The 18,638-nt window shown below is 44.0% G+C and overlaps 1 protein-coding gene across 13 annotated transcripts in view; it reads left to right on the top strand.

Moving 5' to 3' along the window:
- HDAC4 (histone deacetylase 4) overlaps positions 1–18,638 on the top strand; it is a 267,150-nt gene that overhangs the window by 56,450 nt on the left and 192,062 nt on the right. For 4 of the 13 annotated variants that reach the window (XM_027792337.2, XM_027792342.2, XM_027792338.2 and 1 more), the window contains exon 1: positions 6,234–6,566. The exons of 4 other annotated variants lie outside the window; for them this stretch is intronic. In XM_027792337.2, the coding sequence (XP_027648138.1) occupies positions 6,458–6,566 (109 nt within the window). In that variant the 5' untranslated portion in view covers positions 6,234–6,457. Of the gene's footprint in view, positions 1–6,233; positions 6,567–6,744; positions 7,173–18,638 lie in introns of those variants that run through there. 5 more of the 13 variants (XM_027792344.2, XM_027792339.2, XM_027792341.2 and 2 more) reach the window with 3 other exon arrangements.

Here is an 18,638-nt window from a genome sequence, read left to right on the forward strand (position 1 = left end):
AAAACCCCAGGCCATCCCACCTCCAACCACCAAATCACGTTTTCAAGCATGTCTTAAATGATTTGCATCAAAAAAGTTGAAGAAAGTTCACCTCGGAGTTTCTATGTCTTTGAACCTCATACCAACCTTGTACTTAGGTTGGCTTTTATGAAAAATTTCAAGCTACTTCTAGAGATGCTACAGCTTCTGGTATTGTAATACCTGATTAAACAAACTGGCTAATGCCAAATAATTGTGTACCTGCCCTGGCAAATCTGTAGGCAAGAGCTGTTGCAAATCAAATGCCATATTGTGCCCCACAGGGCTGTCATTTTGCTGAAATGAGTCTAGAAAACAGAGAGGAAGGATCAATACCTTCCTTGTTTCCTGTGTAGGAGAAAAGCTAAAGGTAAAAGGTGCTCTTACTGTGGAAACTTGGGATAGGGTGGTTAGTTGAAGCTTGAAAGAAATGGACCTTGGTCTCCAGGTTTTTGGTTTCTGACTGTATTAGGCAGCAGCTTGTAGGTTGGGCTGTTGCGTAGACCCACCCTCAGAAGTGCAAGCCTTGTGGTTTAGGTTCCAAAAAATTCATCACCAATTCCATCTTTTGGTATAAGGATTTTGTTATATGGAGGCTTTGCTATTTTGTCTCACAGCTAGGTGGGATGAAAGCACAACTCAGAAGAATTGGCCACGTTTCTGGAGGTCAGGTAGGTTTGGTCTCAGCTGCACGTGCTGTCATTAGCTGTGGTGCAGTTTCTCCTTGTGCACCAGGCTTTAAATTTGGATGCTGCCATCTTATATCCATTCCACCTCAGCCCGTAATCGCGCAGTTTGCCAAGTGGCTGTGCAACCCACATGCCAGCTCTGTCTGTTGGGTCTGTACCTGCCTGTTCTGTAAAACACAAATGCTGTTTTCCCAGTGTCTGGTTGGTAGAGTCCTAATCCCAAGGGAGCAAGTTTAGCCAAGGGTCCCTTGGTCCCGATCTGGAAGAGGGAGTCCCAGCACCACCTTGTGTTGCAGAGCTTCTCAGGGCTGGGGGTTGTCCAGCCGTGGCAGGTGAGCTGGCCAGGGAGCCAGGGTGTTGGTGAAAGCTGTGAGAAAACCCCTCCGTCTTATCAGTTTCCCCAAACCTCACTCTAACTGGAAATGTGAATTCACCAGTGTCTTAATATTTGCTGAGGTTTTTTGGCATCACCTTTCCAGTAACGGTAGGATGAAGGATTCAACACACCCCCTGCTATTAGTCCATGCAGGGTGAACTGTCAGAATGATACTTGTCGTCCAGAGTGAATTTCTCCCCTCCCAAACCAGCCAAGATGCACCATATGTTTTGTGCACAAGAACATACAACCTCCAGAGAAAACAGGCAAGAAAGTGCAATTTGAGGGGATGCGTTTGGTCCAATATAGCCAGCTGATTTTCTGTCCTATCTATTTATCCTTTTTATTATATACAATCTAAACCTTGGCAAACTAAAAGGAGACTTAAGCTTCTATTAAAAAATTATATAGGATTTGTTAAAATTTCAAGGAAATGCATAGAATTTTATTTCTTTAAAATAGCGTCGAGTCAGCTCCTCTAATAATGAAGGATGTGTGTTTGTTCTCTGCTTTTGTAAGTCTCGGCCTTCAAGGGAAATGTGTGGCTGGACTAAGAAAAAAAAAAAAAAAAGTCGAGGGAGAGTGCTTTGTGGATTGCTATTGAAGGGAGCTGTTAAGTCAAACTGCTGATCCAAGTCAGGCAATTTTTTAAAGCCTGTGTCTCCGGTGGATGGTACTTAAGGACTGTCAGGTTCTGCCTACTCAGACTTTAAGGAGAACATTAATTTTTGCACCAGTTGGTCTCCAGCTCTGCCTGTTGGTCTCTTGCCCCCTTCTGGACAGCCTCAGGAGAAAGCCCATGTCCACAGGCAGCAGCTAGAAGATAGGAGATCCCATGGATAGGAGAAGCTTTCACGTATGTGTAACTGAAAGGTGATGGCATTACTTGAACTTGCGTGTGGGGCCTTTGCTTACATGTTTGTGAGCTGTGCTGAGGAAACATGTCAGTATCGGTGGTGAATCTCAGAGATGCTTGTTGCTACAGGGATGCACTTAGCATCTTTGTCGTAACTTTTAATTTGTCCTTGATGCTGAGACAATAATAAAGGAAAACTGCTAGAAACGGACTTGATTAAAGGCCGATACAAATTAACTTGCAGACTTTGTCAATTTGTCATACTACCACAGTGCTGTGGCAGTCTATTTTCAAATGAAATGTGGGTTTAAATCCGTAAGCCTTTTCAGCCCTACAGGGGAGGAGGTAGCTGATGTCTGCTGGCTTCAGGAAGGCATGAAATTTGTTGCTGTCTTCTGAAGCTGTGAGATTAACTGTTTCACTCCTGCATGATGGGCGCTGAATCACAGATTTAGCGGATTAATCACACAGAGTTTTGCATAGCTTTTACCTGGCCCTTATCCTTTGGCAGGAGGTAAAGGAATGCTAACTAATGTCCTGTAAACAGCCTGCTGGTACAGGAGTAAATTTTGGTGCTGGTTTCAGACGGTGGGTAATGTGCTTGTGGAATATTACCCCCAGATTTCACAATGGATGAAACCTGCTGAGCAAAATGTCATTATCTCCGCTGCGAACCCTTATATGTTTGGGGATTTTTTTTTTTTTTCCAAATAACAATTCTTTAACCTGCAGTCACCTGCAGGCTTGCTGCCACTGCTGAAAAGGATGTTTTCTCTGTGAGCCGAAGCATGGCACAGAGTCAAGTCGATCATTTCACATTTTACCCCAAGGCAGCTGCTAGTTTCTAAAGCTTTGTAATCTTTCCCTAAAAAGATGAGGGAGCTTAGAGGAACTTCTCTCTTCTGGTGGCATCCACGCTGGGGAGGGGGCTTGCTTTCATCCACTCACCGCCTTCCCCCCAACCCCCAACTTTTCCAGTAACTTGCTTGATGCGTGTCTGCATGAAGACTGTAAGACAAGGTCAATAGTACACTGTTTTTTGGGGACATCAGGCAGATTAGCATAGCAATAAAGCTTTATCTGGCTGCAGAAGGGGTTGGGGCTATGTATTCCGGATGGCTGTCAAGGATACAGGGCTTCCCGCACCGCACAGCTTTCACTTGAGGATCTTTGTGCCTTGTGGTTAGTAACTCAGCACGGCATGGGTCCGGCTTGCACAAGGTGGGGCTGTAGTCTGTGCTTTGGGTATCCATGACACACCTGGGACGGGATGACTTTTGGAATGTGATGTATGTTGAGAAAGTGTATTGGAGAGATGTCGTAAGGGGGGAGCAGCTAGTGATACTCTCCTGTGAATTTTAGAAGATGAGGTACTATGATCTTGGACAAGTGCCGGTTTAAGCTTTTGTACTGTTTTGCACCTCATGTTTTTTTCCTTAGAGATATAATGTATTGCCCTTGTGCACAATCCTCACATTTATAAATTTCTTAATCTGAGCATTCATGGAGTGCAGATGTTCATGAAACAGACATTCATGTCTTGAAAACTCCACTTGCCTGTGGTGAATGGGAAGCTTTCCCAGGTAAGCTAGAGCTCACTGTAGTCGGTTCCTGAATAAATAAACCTTTCATCATTTACGGGAGGAGTGGGGGGAAACACCACCTTTCTGTGATAGATGCAAAGAGCACCTTCCAGATGCTGACATGATGCAGGCGAGTGCAGCACCATCTTCTCTGCTGCTGAGCTCAGGGGCTCCAGCAGTTGGGAGCTCCCTGCAGCAGCTCTTTAGGACAGGTGCCAGGAAAAGGATGTGGAATATAACAATTTTTTGGTATCTGTGCAAGCTGTTTGCCAAATAAAGGTCTGAATTGAAGCAATATCAGTGGCTAATGGGGTTTTAATAGTAAATGGGAATTACTGCTGCTGTTAGATATGCTTATATACGCAAAACACATATTGAACATGCATACATGCATGTATATATCAATGCATATATGCATTTCTTCTGCAGAACAAGCATCTCGCCTCCATGTCCTGTTTGCCCAGAGGGGGAGAGCAGCCAGCAGCGACATGTGCAGGGACACCACTGGTGAAACAGAATAGCTCTTTCACACACAGATATTTTGCATAAAATCAGCTGAGACTGACTTGAGCTTGCTCCTTTTAAGATGTAAAGAGAAAAATCCCCATCCTTCTGGGCACTTCTTGTTCAGATATGGGCTGTGAAGAGGTGAATGACTTCTCATCTGCTGAGGCTGCAGCAAAATGTTTGTGGACTCTGCATTAACATGGAGGTCGAATGGTTTATGGCTCTTTGGGAAGGCAGCTTTCAGGCTCAGAGGGTGGAATAATGGATGTTTAGGTATTTCTGTTCAAACAGGCCTGCTGTTTTAGTGTTGGCTGGTCAGTTGAGATCCTCTAGGTGTTAAGGCAGATGCTCAGATGAGAACCTTGTGAACCCTGAAAGACATCAGGGGAGTGAATATATGTTCCTGACTAATGCACTACCCTTAGTTTGGTTGTTGTTTTTAAAATTGATGAAAAATAGTCTCTAGCTTTTATGGGGGATTTACGAATGTTTAAGTGGTCACATGGTCCCTGTAAAACGGTGTTCTTCACTCCTCTGTTCAAAGGCATTTTGGTGTAACTGACATTCCTGACTGCTGATTTGGGCGTTAGACGTCTGACCTGTCATCATCTCCATGGGGCACGGCATCACAATTCAGCTGTGCTTTCCACATCATATCTTGGAATAAGCTCCTGTTCGAAGGTGTTTACATCTGAACTAATTGCAATAGAACCCCCCAATTTTTTTTTCTCCTCTAAGCTAATGTAGTACACTGCTGCCTCAACTGGAAGAGGTGAGTTTTCTCTAGCAACACCCAGTATTAACCTTTGCATGTGGTTGTTTGCTACTGTTATTGTATGAATCCCTGAAAAGCTCTGTGAAATAAACATCTCGATCAGCGATGCTGTTGCAGGATAGAGCCAGGACTTGATTCAACTCTGTGAGATGGGCTTCCAAGTCTCAAGGCATAGTGAAGAAAGAAAGCTCTACTGTCTCTCTTTGTAGTGTCATTCCTGAGAAGTAATATCTGTGGGCTTCTCACCCCTTTCTCCTGAGGTGCTCTGCAAAGGCCCATGGACTTGTTGCCAGGGTTAAGCGTGATGTGCGTGCTTATCACAAAACGAATACTTGTGGTTAAGGACAGAAGCTACTCCATAAAGGTAGAGAAATGAGTTGCTAAACCCAGAGCTGAACAAAGGAGCACAGCAGTGGTGTTCATTGCAGTCATCTCTGCAATAGGTGTATTCTGCACTTTTCCTTCTGTCGTCCTGAGAAGCGGAGCTGAGTTATCAGAGCTGAACCAGAGGGAGCTTGCAAGGAGAGGAGGTATTCCTGAGTGTGTCATCCTGCGCTCTCAGCTTCAGTTGCAACACAGTTATAGACTGTATTGCTCAACAGGCAGGCAGCTCTTTAGGTAAGCATTGATTTAGCAATGCACAGCTAGGAAAATTAAACTGGGTAAATCACTGATGGGAAAACAAGTTTGGTGTTGTTTTTTCTCCTCTCTTCCAGCGGCTTCTATCTGTGGAAGAAAGTGAGTTTCAGGGCTCCAAGCTCTGAATGTATGCTAACCAGGTTCCAGCCTTGTTTCTCTCCTCCAAGTTGTCATTAAATTTTAAGATGGAAAAGTGATTAGGTATCATAGTGCAGGGGACATTCTTCATACCATAGAGTTAAACTGTACCTTTTGGGTCCTGCTCTGATGAAGCTCTGAAAATCTGATTAAACTAAAAGAGATGAGATGTTACCTTGTTGATGCCAGGTAGAACAAAGCAGTTACACATATGGTGAACAACTCAGTTGCTTCTTCTCCACCAGTTTGTAGCAGCTTCCCAGCCTGCATTTGCTCCGATACGGTGGCTGGAGTGTGCTGTTGGGTAGCAGCAGCAGCAGAGGCAGGTGCTCTGCTGGGTTGGCCCTGCAGAAGATGTGGCTCCAGTCCTGTGCCCTGCTCCTCCTGTGAGGATGGCAGTGGTAGTAAAAGCAGCTTCCCAGCCTGGCACAGAGCTAGCTTAATAAATAGGTGCAAGAAGACATTTTCTTTCTTTTTTTTTTTCTCTCCAAGGGGCTGGGAGGGGAAGGAGGGTTGTCTGCATTTCATTATGTTTCCAGACCAGTGTTAATTGCAAAGGCAGATTTAGTTGTAGTCTGTGCATATGTATTTAGCACTAAACGTGAGCCGTTGCAGTAACGAGTTGTTTATCACGTACCTTTGACCACCTCACCCATTGATCTCTGTCTGCACGGTCACCAGCTATTCCTGGTGCTCCAAGCCTGAGCGGCAGCAGTCCCCAGAAGAAGGCGGTCTCACACGCGGTGGTTTGGGTTTTTGCTGCCGGCGTTGATTTTCCCACAGTCTTAAGAAGTGAAACGCTTCATTTGACATTTGAGGGTTGGTCCTGCACAAGACTGTTTTAAGGCAGGCTGGTTCACAACCCTGCCGAGCGGTATGTTACAGTCCTACAGCACTGAAAAGAGAGAGGTGGTCAGCTTTGGACACGCTGCGTTTGCTTCCAGGGCACAATATAGCTGTGTCTTCTATGCAGAGATGCAGAAAGGTAAGGATAAAATTACAGAAAATAGCAACCTTTGGAAGTGGAAGTAATAGCTTTAAAAGAAATCAGACCGTTTTTTCTGAAAACAGAACCAGTGTACCAAGTTTACCGTCAAAATATTGATAGAGACTAGTGTAGATATGCTTAAGCAAAGATTTACGGTGAGCGAAACAGAAAATTTGCTTTGTTTTTTTAAACAGCAGAAGAATAGTGTGGAAAGAGATTACCGCTCTCTGCTGTGTCTGCGTACAGCTGCACGCGAAGGCTTTGCAGCTGTATTTTCTGAACATCTTTCCAAAACTCACCTAGAGTTCCCAGTTAAAGACCTTGCAGCTGCTAACAGCTCTGCCGTTTGAGAGCAGCTGCCGTATTGACAAGTGCATTTTTATCATGGGAGATGCTGGTGGAGTGGAAATGAGCAAGAAACAACTGTTTATATAATCTGTGCCGTATAGATCAATTACTGCGAAAACAAGCTGTTCGCTTGTCTGCAGCAGCATGCACCTTGAACTGTGCTGGCTATAAATAGCTGCAACACCAAGCAGCAGCGTCTTCCGAGAAGTGCCAACTTGAGCGCCTTTGTGTTCTCCTGGTGCAAGCAGGGACGCGGTAAGTGGCTCTTTTAAGTGAGAGTAGTTCCCACAGTGGTGAAAGCAGGTGCCGCGAGAGTCTCTCTACTCCCACTTGTTTTTTTGGGGGGTGGTGTGTGTGTTGAAACGTGTTCCTGCCTTACCTGGAGCTCTGCTATACTGAATTTCATGCATTAAATAACGCTTCTTCTTTCGTCCCCTAATTGCCAAACTGGTACTCAAGCAATATAAATGATTTATTAGCGAAAGCTCTTCGGGGACTCTTGTAGCAACTCCTGTTCCTAGTCTGTCTAGAAAATTCTTTGCAGTTTTATGTTAAATATGTGGAGGTGGTGATTCTTTAAGTCATGATTAAAACCGCACCTGTCAGCAACGTGCTTGAGGTCAGCTCTGGAGATACGTTTCTGCATGGAGGTCTTAATACTTTATTTAAGTGGCTGATATGTTTTGAATCAGGCAGAACCTTTGGCAAGCTTGCCAAAAAACCCCACCAAACCAGTACTAAGAGCGTCGGCTACAAAATAGAGAGAGGAGTCAAGGCACTGCAGCCTTGACCCATGGTGTTTATGGTGATCCCTGATTTTTAATTACTTCATCCCTCATACTAGTAACTCATTACACAGACAGTAAAGTTTTCATGTTCCTAAATTGTACCGTCAGCCATACTTCTGCAGTAAGCTTTTTGGAGCCAGATGAAGACATTGATGACCGTGTCAAGGACTCTGCTCTTGCTGACTTCCAGTAAATTGGGATGTTTTTCTTTACCATAACAGGGCTTTGGGAAGTTCTTACGGGACCATTCCCACTGAAGTTATATTGGGGAGTCCTGGGAGGGTTTTGCTGTGCTGCAGGATCACTTGTTTGGGTAACTTCCTGACGTAACAGGACTCTGGCAATTTAGCAAAACAATTTCCTTTCCATAATCATTATCTATTATTCCTTTCTCTATTCCTCCTCCTTTCTATTTCTAAAGCAGAGGTTCTCTAATGTCAGACAGAAGGGCTCAAGCAAAATCTTTTAGGGGTTTTGCATTCTTTCTTTCTTCCAAATCAGGTTTTCAAACATCATCCCTGCTTTAAATTTCTAAAACAAAAACCCCCAACCAAACAATAAAAACCCCAAAGCAAGCAACCTATACTTCTGCTTCAGGTTTGATAATTGGAAATTTATATGCAACTCTTCCAGAGGTGTGAGCATAGTTCCTTGTACCGATGTCTTTAATCTTGTTTGCTGTTCTGAGATCTCTAACGTGGCAATAAATTATCTAGCGCTGCCCTTGCTGCTTATCCAGTTCTTGCCACCACTTAAAGTTAATTGAGGTGGTGGGGGCAACACCCTAGAAAAGATCTGCACTCTGAATATACTTCTCATATTTATGTAGCATATATGTTTTATTGGCTTTAGTTTTTAAATGTGCCCTTTATTCACAAGTGGTAAAGCTGGAAGAGCTGTCCTGGTCATGCCAAACAAGTGTCAATAAAACCTTCAACCACATTACTCACTAGATGCTGTAATTTGCTGTCTTTTTTTTTTTTTTTTTTTTAAATAAATTCAAGACTGTTAGAAGACAGGTGTTTGGGAGAAAGGAAGGTAGGTTGTTATTGCACAGGTATAAAAATAAAATCTCCACTAGAAGTGAGACCCCTTGTAAATAAACAAGACAGCCTTTTTTCTTCCCAATTGTCAACTGGTCTCATTGCCGTATCCTAATTACTGGTAGTAAGTTGTCTGGCTTTGGTTGTGAATGGTGCTTCTAGAGGCCTTTTCTTTTTCTTTTTCTTTTTTTTTTTTTTTTTTTTTTCTTTTGTTGTAGCATGCAAAGAAGCTCTTCCTTGTAGGGGTACCAGCGTGCTAGGCTTGTCTGGAAGACTTCTGAGGCAACTGGAAAGCATGACGAAAATAGGATTTGCTTGGGAGAACTGTTTTTGAATTCTGTTCTTGAACAGTTTTAACCTCTGGTGATGTGTAAGCCCTCTAAAAAAAAATCAAATTCAGAAGAAATGACCTCAGGTTGCACCAGGTCTTTTCTCTGTTTGCAAAAAACCCAGAAAGATACCCAAACCAAAAAACCACCACCAAAACAAAAAGACAAAAAGTAATGTTTTTAAGAACTGAAATGGTTTTAGCCCACTCTGAGTTAGTTTGCTGTTTGATATCAAATAATCTTCCCATAATTTTAAAGGGGACAGCTGCATCTAGCAAAGTTTTTAGGCGGCCAGGCATCCCTTAAACTTTTTTTTTTTTTTAAAAAAATCTTTCTGCCAACAGTGTTCCTCAAACCATGCTTTGTGCCAATCTAGGGCAGTGGAAAAATCAGTGGGGTGGGCGGCTGTGGGGGTGGCTGGTCAGTGGGGTCCCAACAGTGGCATTTCAGAAGCATCTTGAGTATTGCTTATGGTTTAGGTGAGTCCTATAGGAAGTTCTTGAGCTGTACGATGGTGGGGATCCTGAATTGCCTCTGGCTTCTCAAAGGGAGCCCAGAGTAGCTTGAAGTAGCACCAAAGCCCCTAAAAAGCCAATAAAATGAGGTATTTGACATAAGAGCAAACAAAATGTGCAATAATGACCTTGTTTGGGAGGAGATGAGGGACAAAGTCGTGGGGGTGGTACTGCACCAACACTTGTTTCAGTACTGGTGTCTGGAGTTTCCCCCACTCCCCATACATAAGCATAAATAGTGTGGTGTTTAGGTGGCAAATATGGGGAAAGTGCTTTAAATCAAAATCACTTCCCACCCTATAAAAATCTTCAATTTTCTAATGCTAGTAATTGGATTGTGTGAAATCCTAAAGCCTTTGAGCAAAGTCAGAATCCATGTTGCCCGGTGGTATTCCTTTTGAGTCTGTTTTTACTGGTTTTGTGAGTTAAAGTCATAATTTTATTTGTGATATAACAATACATAATGCCCTTTATGAAAGTAATTTTTCATTAATCTTGATGATGAGAAAACTGTGGTCATGGGTGCACAAAGTATAAAACTTCTGATGTTAAAATATGAGGAAAAACTGAAATACAAAACGGTGATGGAATTGCTTTGAAATAATTTTTTTGTCTCTCTTCTCGAGGTGTCAATGAATGCTTAAGCATTCTTTGCAGCTGGGAAAAAATGTTTTGTTTTTAATTTTGGCCCTGCTAATAAAGTCTTGTCATGTATGTCAATGAAGTAGAAAGAAAATTACTACAGAGCTAACTGTAGGTTGTCATTAAAGCTGATTTCCTGCATTAAGCCAAAAACAACGCAAGATTTCATTTCTGGACTTCCTAAATATGTTAGTCATACTGATGGTTTCCTAAAACCCAAACCCTAAGAGCTATTGAAATTTGCTATATTTGAAAGTATTTATTTGCTCTTGTCTGTCACCTTGTCCTGATCTTCATGTGTTATCTTCTGCTGCCTTCTCTATTTTTAAGATAATGTGTATCGGCTTCCAGCTGTTGACACTTGCAGACAGCTGGTTGTAGGGTCCTGCCTGCAAAAATCCCTTCCTTTCTTCATTCGGCCAAGGAAATAAGAAGCGATCTGTTGTTCGGAGAGCACAGCTGAAGTTGCGTCCTGCCAGGCTCTTGGGCAGCAGTGTAACGGGGTGTGTGTGGGGGGTGGGGGGCGCAGGGAATCTGCCGTAACTGCCTTGGGCGCAGATTAGGTTGCTCATAGCAATTGAGAACTCAGTACTACTTGAAAAAAAGTCTTCCCACCAGATAATTTAAAGAGAGAAAAGGGAGTTTCCTGGGAGCTAACTATGAAAAATAGCAGTTCTTAGGTTTTGGAAGCTCAGATTAAAGAGTCTGTTCTAGTGCAGTCCCTTTGATAGCACCTCGTTGTCTGCAGCCTTAATTGCGTTTTTGGGTGTCTGTTATCTTAGTGGCTTGTAATACCTGCAGCTCTAGAGTCTATTCAGCTGTCCTGGCTCGTATGTTTGACATAGCACTTGAAACCAACGTGGAACCAAATGTGTTTATACTGAAAAATATTGAGTCAAATTAGCTTTTTAATCTACTTCTTAGCAACGTGCCACAGCGCTTTATCAACTAACTTCATGAGAGTTTTCTGCTTTGAGTTGTGTTTTCCTAATGATGACTAAATCAGAAACCGAGGAGGGGTGACAACTGCAGCGCTGCGGTATTAAGCTTGCTGTAATTTACTCTTTCATGGTAACGTGTTTCCGAGAAATCTTCTTTCCTTGTTTTCTGCCCCCCCCCCCCCCCCCCCCCCCCCCCCCGTCTAATTATTTTCATCCTGGTGAGTTAGATCTGATATTCTTGTGTTGGTGGGATGGCTTGTCCTTAGGCTGGTCCCAGCTGCAGCGATGTGGAGATGTTGAACTTGAGCACCTCCAGCCTTTGGGACTTGCGCCTTTTGAGCCAGGTGGAAGGGGGTGTATTACTGAAAGCTCTTACTCTTCAGTTTAAGTGGCTTCTTTGTAGCGGAGCAGCACTGTTTAAATACGGCAATGAGTAAGTGGCAGAGGGTCCAGGCTGTGGAGGGGCCCTGGGTGGGCAGCTCGGTGCAGGAGCAGACCTGGTGACATGGGCTGTGTCCATGCTGGGAAGGGGCTGGCGCTGGAGGGTGGGCATGTCTCACAGGGGCTCGCTTTGCATTGGCTTTGATCTCCTTGTGTGGACTGAATATCCATGAGTGGAGAAAGTCCATTAGGCATGCTCTCAGAGTACCTTTTCTGGGTTAATTTTTCTGCAGAGAAATCTAGTTTGTGTGCTGAAATGTCCCTGAGTAGGAACCAGAACGTGGCTTAAGTGGTGAGTCCCAGGAGTTGCCCTTTTGAAATGCAGTGGCCCAAATTGAAATGTTCATGTGGATGTGCCCTGTGTCTAAGGTACTTGCTGTTTCGGCTCCGTTTTCTCCCAGGATCCTGGATGATGCTGCCAGCTCGATTTAGTGGTTGTTTTTTTTTGTTTTGGTTTTTTTTTTTTCCCATCTGACTTTAAGAAAATGGTGGGAGGAAGTGAGTCTTGTGGACTAGCAATGGTGGGCACTTCCATTGCTTAGCCTTCTCTTTACACACTCCTGAAAAAAGCTGGGGGAGCTACTTTCCCTGGGTCATTGCAAGACAGTGGGGTCCACGCTGCAGCTGAAAGGAGAGGTGAGGAGCTGGGAAATGCAAGTGGTGATGGCAACACCAGGAGCTGGAGGGCTGTGGGTGATGCATGGATAAGGAAGTCTCTTTTGAGAGCTCGGGTGCAGAACATAGGCTTGTTCCAGCAAAGCCGGCACAGAGTCCAGAGGCTTTGGGTTGGTAGCAGAGCTGAAGGTGGAGGAGAATCTGGTGCAGGCCACTGGGCAGATCTTGACACCTTTTTCCAGTCCCTCAAAGGGAAAGATGGTGTCTCAATAGGCACATTGCTGGAGAGGAGGTACATGTTGTTCTGGGTGCCTTGGGAACCTGAGTATCATCAAGGTGCATCTTGGATTTAAGAGTCACTTCAGAAGTCATGCTTGTTTGGATCTTCCTACCTACGGTCACATTTGTTTTGAAATGGTTTATGAAAAGATTAGTATGAAACAATATCTTTGGTTTATTTTATGTTGTTGACAGGATCTTTGTATATTCTCTTCTGTTTCCTAATTGTTTGCAGGAACATAATGGTGTCATTTTCATGAGTTAATTGCGGTAGAAGTTTGTATGCTCTCTTTGTGTGTGGTGGGGAGAGCTACAGCAGCACAGCACCAGCCTGCTGCTGATGTCAGGGACCCTCCTGTGGCCTAGCAGCTCGTTCCCCCAGTTCCCACCCTCTTCCAGCTAGGAGGAGAACCGAGGCCTTTGATCCATGCTGTTTCTCCCAAATTTGAAAATCCAGAGTCTAGCCAGAAGGTCTGACTTCCCTGAGCGCTTTCCTAAGCCCTGTGGGTGTGGGGTACGTACCCATCTCTACTTGTGGGGCAGACGGGGCTTTACTGAAGTAAGAAGTGTGCTTCTGGCTCAACCATTTTCCTGAAAAAGGATGTTGGCCCCTTCAAGAGAGGGCTGCAGCTGCCTAGTGGTATGGTATGGCTCAAGACTGCAGGCTTTCCAACTGGGCTGCTCGAGGATGAAGTTATGGAGTCGGGTCATGTTTGCCATTCATGGTGTCTTTTCTCGGCAAGGTGGATTGAGATGCATGGAGAGTATAGAAAGATCCGAGGTTTACCTACGTCGGTGAATAGCCTATGCAGAGCCTGCGTGAAGTGCAAGGAAAGTGGGACCAGTTCAGGGTCAGCAAGAAGAAGAGTTGTAGCTTGGGGTCAGGTCAGATGCTGCATTTTTCTCTTTCCTCAAGGCACCCTTATGAAACGGGGCAAAATGGTTTTGTCCCCAGCCACAGACCTGTCTGATCCTGCTCTTCATGCTCCTGTGAAGCTCATGGGAAAGGAAAAGAGAAGGGGGAATGTCTTTACTGTGGAGGGAGAGGGAGTAGACTTAGGTTGGGAATAGAAAGGTCAAAATACATGTCTGATGGTGTGGCAGCCCTACTGTCAAACTGCAGGAAATCAGTGGAGTCTGGTTACGGGTTATCCCTGAACTCCGCTGGGATTATGCCTTAACTGTATTTGACATATTAATCTTTCCTGCCAAGCTGTAGGGAAGTACAGCAAGATGCTAATTACACATTTGTGCCTGAAGATTTATTACAACTCTGTTACCTAGGAAAATCCAAAATGTCTTTTAGGGGGGAGGAAGGGGAATAAAAACCCCCACACCTTATTGTGAGTGGTCTGCGATTGACTCTAATGCCTTTCATCATAGTGCCGAGCATTTGAGTGCATCAGCGACTTTGTCCACATGCTGTTTTTATGCAAGTGTTACGGTCTGACAACTATGAATCACCCGCTCAGCTCTTGATTTGCGTCAATCAAACCACATTTAAGAGAGGCTTTGTTCGCAGTTTGGAACACAAGACTGAGGCAAGTGTGCGAGCCACTGCTTCGAGCAGATCCTCTTGAAACTGGGTTCAATGGTCGAGGCTCAGACTCTGGGGAGAGACCCTGTGGTTTAGGTGGGAGATGAGAAGTTGCTGTTCTTTTCCTTTCAATCCCTCAGACCTCTCTGAACTCTTTGAATGTATAGGTTTGGGAATGTGTTCAAGAGAGCGATATCTGCAGGTTTCTTTGTGCAAGCACGTGGTTTATTCCCAAGGTTGCTGTGATGAGTGTTTTTATGTAAAGGGATACAGATTTGTCTTTACATTTAATTATTTGGTGTCGGTGTTGTGTTTTTTCTTTTTTTTTTTTTTTTTTTTTTTTTTTTAAATAAGAAAACTCCAGTCAAGTTGAACCTGTTAAAGAATCATCTTCCCATATCTGCAAACATGGGAGTCCTTTCCTGCAGAATTATCTACACTTTTAGACAGTAGGTTTGTACTTTCTGACCTAGAAACGGTGACTGCAGCAGGATCGCGAGCCAGGCAATCTCAGCGCTGAAATGGAGCTCCCACCTCGAAGCGGACTGCAAGCCCAGAAATAAATCCCTTTGGCAAACTCAGGCTTGGGGTGGGACATGACTTCATGGTGCTAATGTGCAGAATGTCTTTTGGAGAGGCGTTACAAAAAAAGCAACAACCCCAAACCCCACAACAGTCTTATCAGCCCTTTGTTTAAAATTGCTGGTACCTAGCTAGAGATCTTTGAAATAGTTATAAGGCTGTTCCTGGAAATAAGCTGAGCTTTTATTTGTTCCCTTGTGAAACCCTCTTGCTGAAGGTTTGTCTAGCAGTTAGGAAAACTGTAAAGCGTATGCTGTCTTGCGTGCAAGGTCCGCTGCAAATCCTCTTGTTTTGTTTTTAATTTCAATTCCCCACCGCCCCCCTTAGTATCTTTCTCGCACTTGTAGGTGAGAGTGACGATATTCCCTCCTTTCATCACTCCTCCCGGCCTTCAGGACCCCTATCTAAGGTCCTCCCTAGCTCTGATGCTCCTGCACAAGCATGTTCTGTTTTCCATTGTCCTAAACCCACCCCTGACCTAGTTCATTCTCAAACCACTTCCCTGCCTCTTCCTCTCTCCACGCTTTCAGCTCATCGAAGTCTCTTCTTCTCCTTCCCGTCCCCCTTTGGCACCAGTCCTTGTGCTCATCAAAACATTGATCTCATGGGCTGTAGGCCTGCCAGCATAATAAGGCCACCGCTCTTCCAAACGCTCCCCCCCCCGGCCCTTATAAACACAGAAACTTTTTCTTCATTAGACTTGCTCTCACTATTTTTCAGGCTGAAATTAGAGGATTAATTCCTGCTTTCCTGCTGACAGTCATGGAAATGAGCTAATTTCCAAGTGTCAGGATGCCGATCCTTATCTCATTCAGTTCCCAAAGAAGGTAATAAAATAACTATAAGAATAAATTGCTGTGGCAGATGCAGCACATGGGCATATGGCAGTCTATTAATTTCTGATGTTCTACCCAACTTTTAAAATAAATCAATAAATGTTGATAAAACACTAGAGAGCACGCAGGGTTTTTTTCTCTGCCCCTATTTTCCTCCCCTGGACTTTCCGTTCATAAATTTTGACTGGTTTTAATTGTCTGGTTTTTGGACAACCTTGGTGTTTCCCTATGGAAATGAATACTTAACAGGCCTGCTTGCCTTTTTCTTCAGGCTTGGGGATGTCATTGCTGGGTGGTTTTAATCCTTGGAGGCAGACTAGCAAGGAGGTAACTGTTTAAATCGGTTCCTACATCATGTATTTGCAGTATGGTAGTTCATAGTATGTAAGAAATTACTTGGGTAATAGAGAAGAAACAATCTTTCTGAATGCTGCAGAGGACCTCATCAACCCTTACCACTTTTTTCCTTACCCAAATCCCTTTTTTTCTCTTTCTTTTTTTTTTTTTTTTCTTTGTGTTATAATAAGTCACCCTCATGCTCTTCCATATCCTTACACTGGTCAACGTGATGGACTCTTCTTGTCCACATTGTGTGGTGACAGAAATGTTCCATGAATTTGCTAATGCTTATGGATTATATGACTGAGAAACCTGTTTTTCTTTATATATTATTAATGAAACAGAAGTAGCTTGCTTGAAAAGCCTGGTCATACTGCTCTGTTCGTTGGTCCTCCTGGTCTAGTGATGGCAGAGCTATGGTGTGGATGATGTTGGTGCTTACCACGGTGCTGCTGTCCAGGTACTTGGGTTTGCTCTGCAGTGTTTCTGCTGCTCAATTATTGCATATAGGAAAGGTGACTGTAAAATAGAGAAAATTAAAAATAATAACAACAAAAGAAAACTTCTCTTGAAAGTTTGTTTGAAATCCTGTGTTGATCCCTTCTCTTTGATTAAATATGTGTTGGAGGAGATGTTTGGGAGGGTACGTATGGAACTGCATCACAGTATCACAGAATGGCTGGGGTTGGAAGGGACCTCTGGAGATCATCTAGTCCAACCCTCTGCTAAAGCAGGTTCACCCACAGCAAGTGGCACAGGATTGCGTCTAGACAGCCTTTGAATGTGTCCAGAGAAGACCCCACAGCCTCTCCGGGCAGCCTGTCCCAGCGCTCTGTCACCTTCAAGGCAAAGAAATTCTTACCCATATTCAGATGGAACTTCTTGTGCTGCCATTTGTGTTCCTTGCCCCTTGTCCTGTTGCTTGGTGCTGCTGAAAAGGGCCTGGCACCATCCTCTTGATGCTCACCCTTAAAATACTTTTATACATTGATACCTTTTCATTCTTGAGCTTTTTTTTTATTATTTATTTTAAGTGACACCATCCTTTTTTTGTATACTTGAGGAGGACAACTTTAAGAAGGGACTTGTTATCATTGTGCTTTATCACAAACAGCCACGTGCAGACATAGCTTTTACATAAGGAAAAAGAAAGGGTGTGCAAGTTACGTTAGTTCCCCCTTGGTGTCGAGGAGCACTTCAGGGAGGTGCCCTTAGGCAATCTGGCTGCACTTGTTAGATGTGTAGGGTGGGAGACTGGACAGAAAAGTTAACTGGAGCCAGGTGGTTCCCTAGAGCAGAAATTCTCCTCTGGTTTGTGGGATATTTGGCAAATTCCGGTTTAATGAAGTACAGATGTGCGTTCCTAGCACCTTCTGACTCTCCTCGCCTTGCAGGTCTTCACTGGCTGACAAGTGGCTGCTTAATCTCTGGTGCTTTCGTGGGTATTTGGCCATCTAACCCTGCTTTACAGGCTAACAAAACTGCAAGAAGATAACCTAAAACCAAAGAGTAGTTGGTGATACGCCTAGACTGATGCTGTTGTCAGAAGGGTATTTCCTTGCTAAGAAGTTACCAATGTCGTAAACATCAACGGTCACCAGCTGCAGTGACTAAATTGTTTTTAAGCACCATTTGAACTTTGATTTATGAACAACTGCATTTCGAAATTAGGAAATGGCTGCAGTTAAGACTAATGAATAAAAGAGCAGTGTGTTACAGAAGGCTTTGAAGAAAGACTGTTCCTGGACTTAGGAAAGGGAGGACTTACAAAACCAGCATAGTACTGGGCTAGGTTTTTTTTAAGGCTGCACGTGACCAGTTCAGTGGTCAATCCCCAAATGTCTTTTACCCGTGCAAGCTTTGAAATTTGTAAGAATGCAGGTCTTAACCCAGCAGCTGCTTTATGATGAAGTGTATTTCTGATTTGGCAAACCAGGAACTCGGCGTTACAAGAGGAGATGCACGGCCAGCGGTGCCCGCTCGGCTGGCGGAGGGAGCTGGGCTGCTTGTTCCCCGTGCCACGCACAAAACAGGGGCCTTGGTGACACGAGTGGCACTTCACTATGGCAGTGAGCTTGCCCAGGCTTTGATTCCGCTCCGTTGCCACCGCAGGCTGCGGTAATAACACTTCTCCCTCCAAAAACAAGATGAGAGGACCTTGAACAGTCCTGCTAGAGGTCTGTCTTTAGGAGAGCTGGTTGGCACGAGTGTGTCAGGTCAAGGCAAATCTAGGGCCAGGGAAGAGAGGAGGGTTTTCATAAAAGATCCCGACCTGTTTGTCCGAATCAAACAGTCAAAGTGGGACGTGTTTCAAGTTTGCCTTGCTTTTGTGGTAGCTTGTGGCCTGGCGTATGGGAGAGGCAGAAAGCTGTGCTGAGGAAGGAATCGTCCCCCCTGAGAAGACCCAAATGCAAGGGGAAAGTTTGGATCAGTCAAGCCGTGCTTAATTTTGGCACCTTCTTTGTGCTTCATCTCCATTCCTAACTCTGTATCCTAAACAAGCTGAAAAAGTAGGGGAAATACTTTTTCCATCTTAAACCAAAGGAAAGGTTTTGGTAGTACTTCAGTGGAAATTAAAGTTAAATCTTTCTATTAGCTTGACTTAAGTGGAAATTGTTAAATACTCTGGGATGCTGTCATCCTGTAACCTAAAACTGCAGCTTGAAGGTTTTCAGGCTGTTTTTGCTTTTCTTCACCAGCTTTTCGAGTCCTTGAGTTGCTCGTTGATTTTTTGAAGATAAGGTCTTCGAAACAAAAAATCTTCCATGTTGTTTCTCTCTCTCTCCTTTTTTTTTTTTTTCTTTTTTTAACACTGTAAGTAATACTTCTGGGCT

The sequence above is a fragment of the Falco peregrinus genome, chromosome 8 (assembly GCF_023634155.1).
Source record: "Falco peregrinus isolate bFalPer1 chromosome 8, bFalPer1.pri, whole genome shotgun sequence".
In the NCBI taxonomy this organism is placed as follows: domain Eukaryota; kingdom Metazoa; phylum Chordata; class Aves; order Falconiformes; family Falconidae; genus Falco; species Falco peregrinus.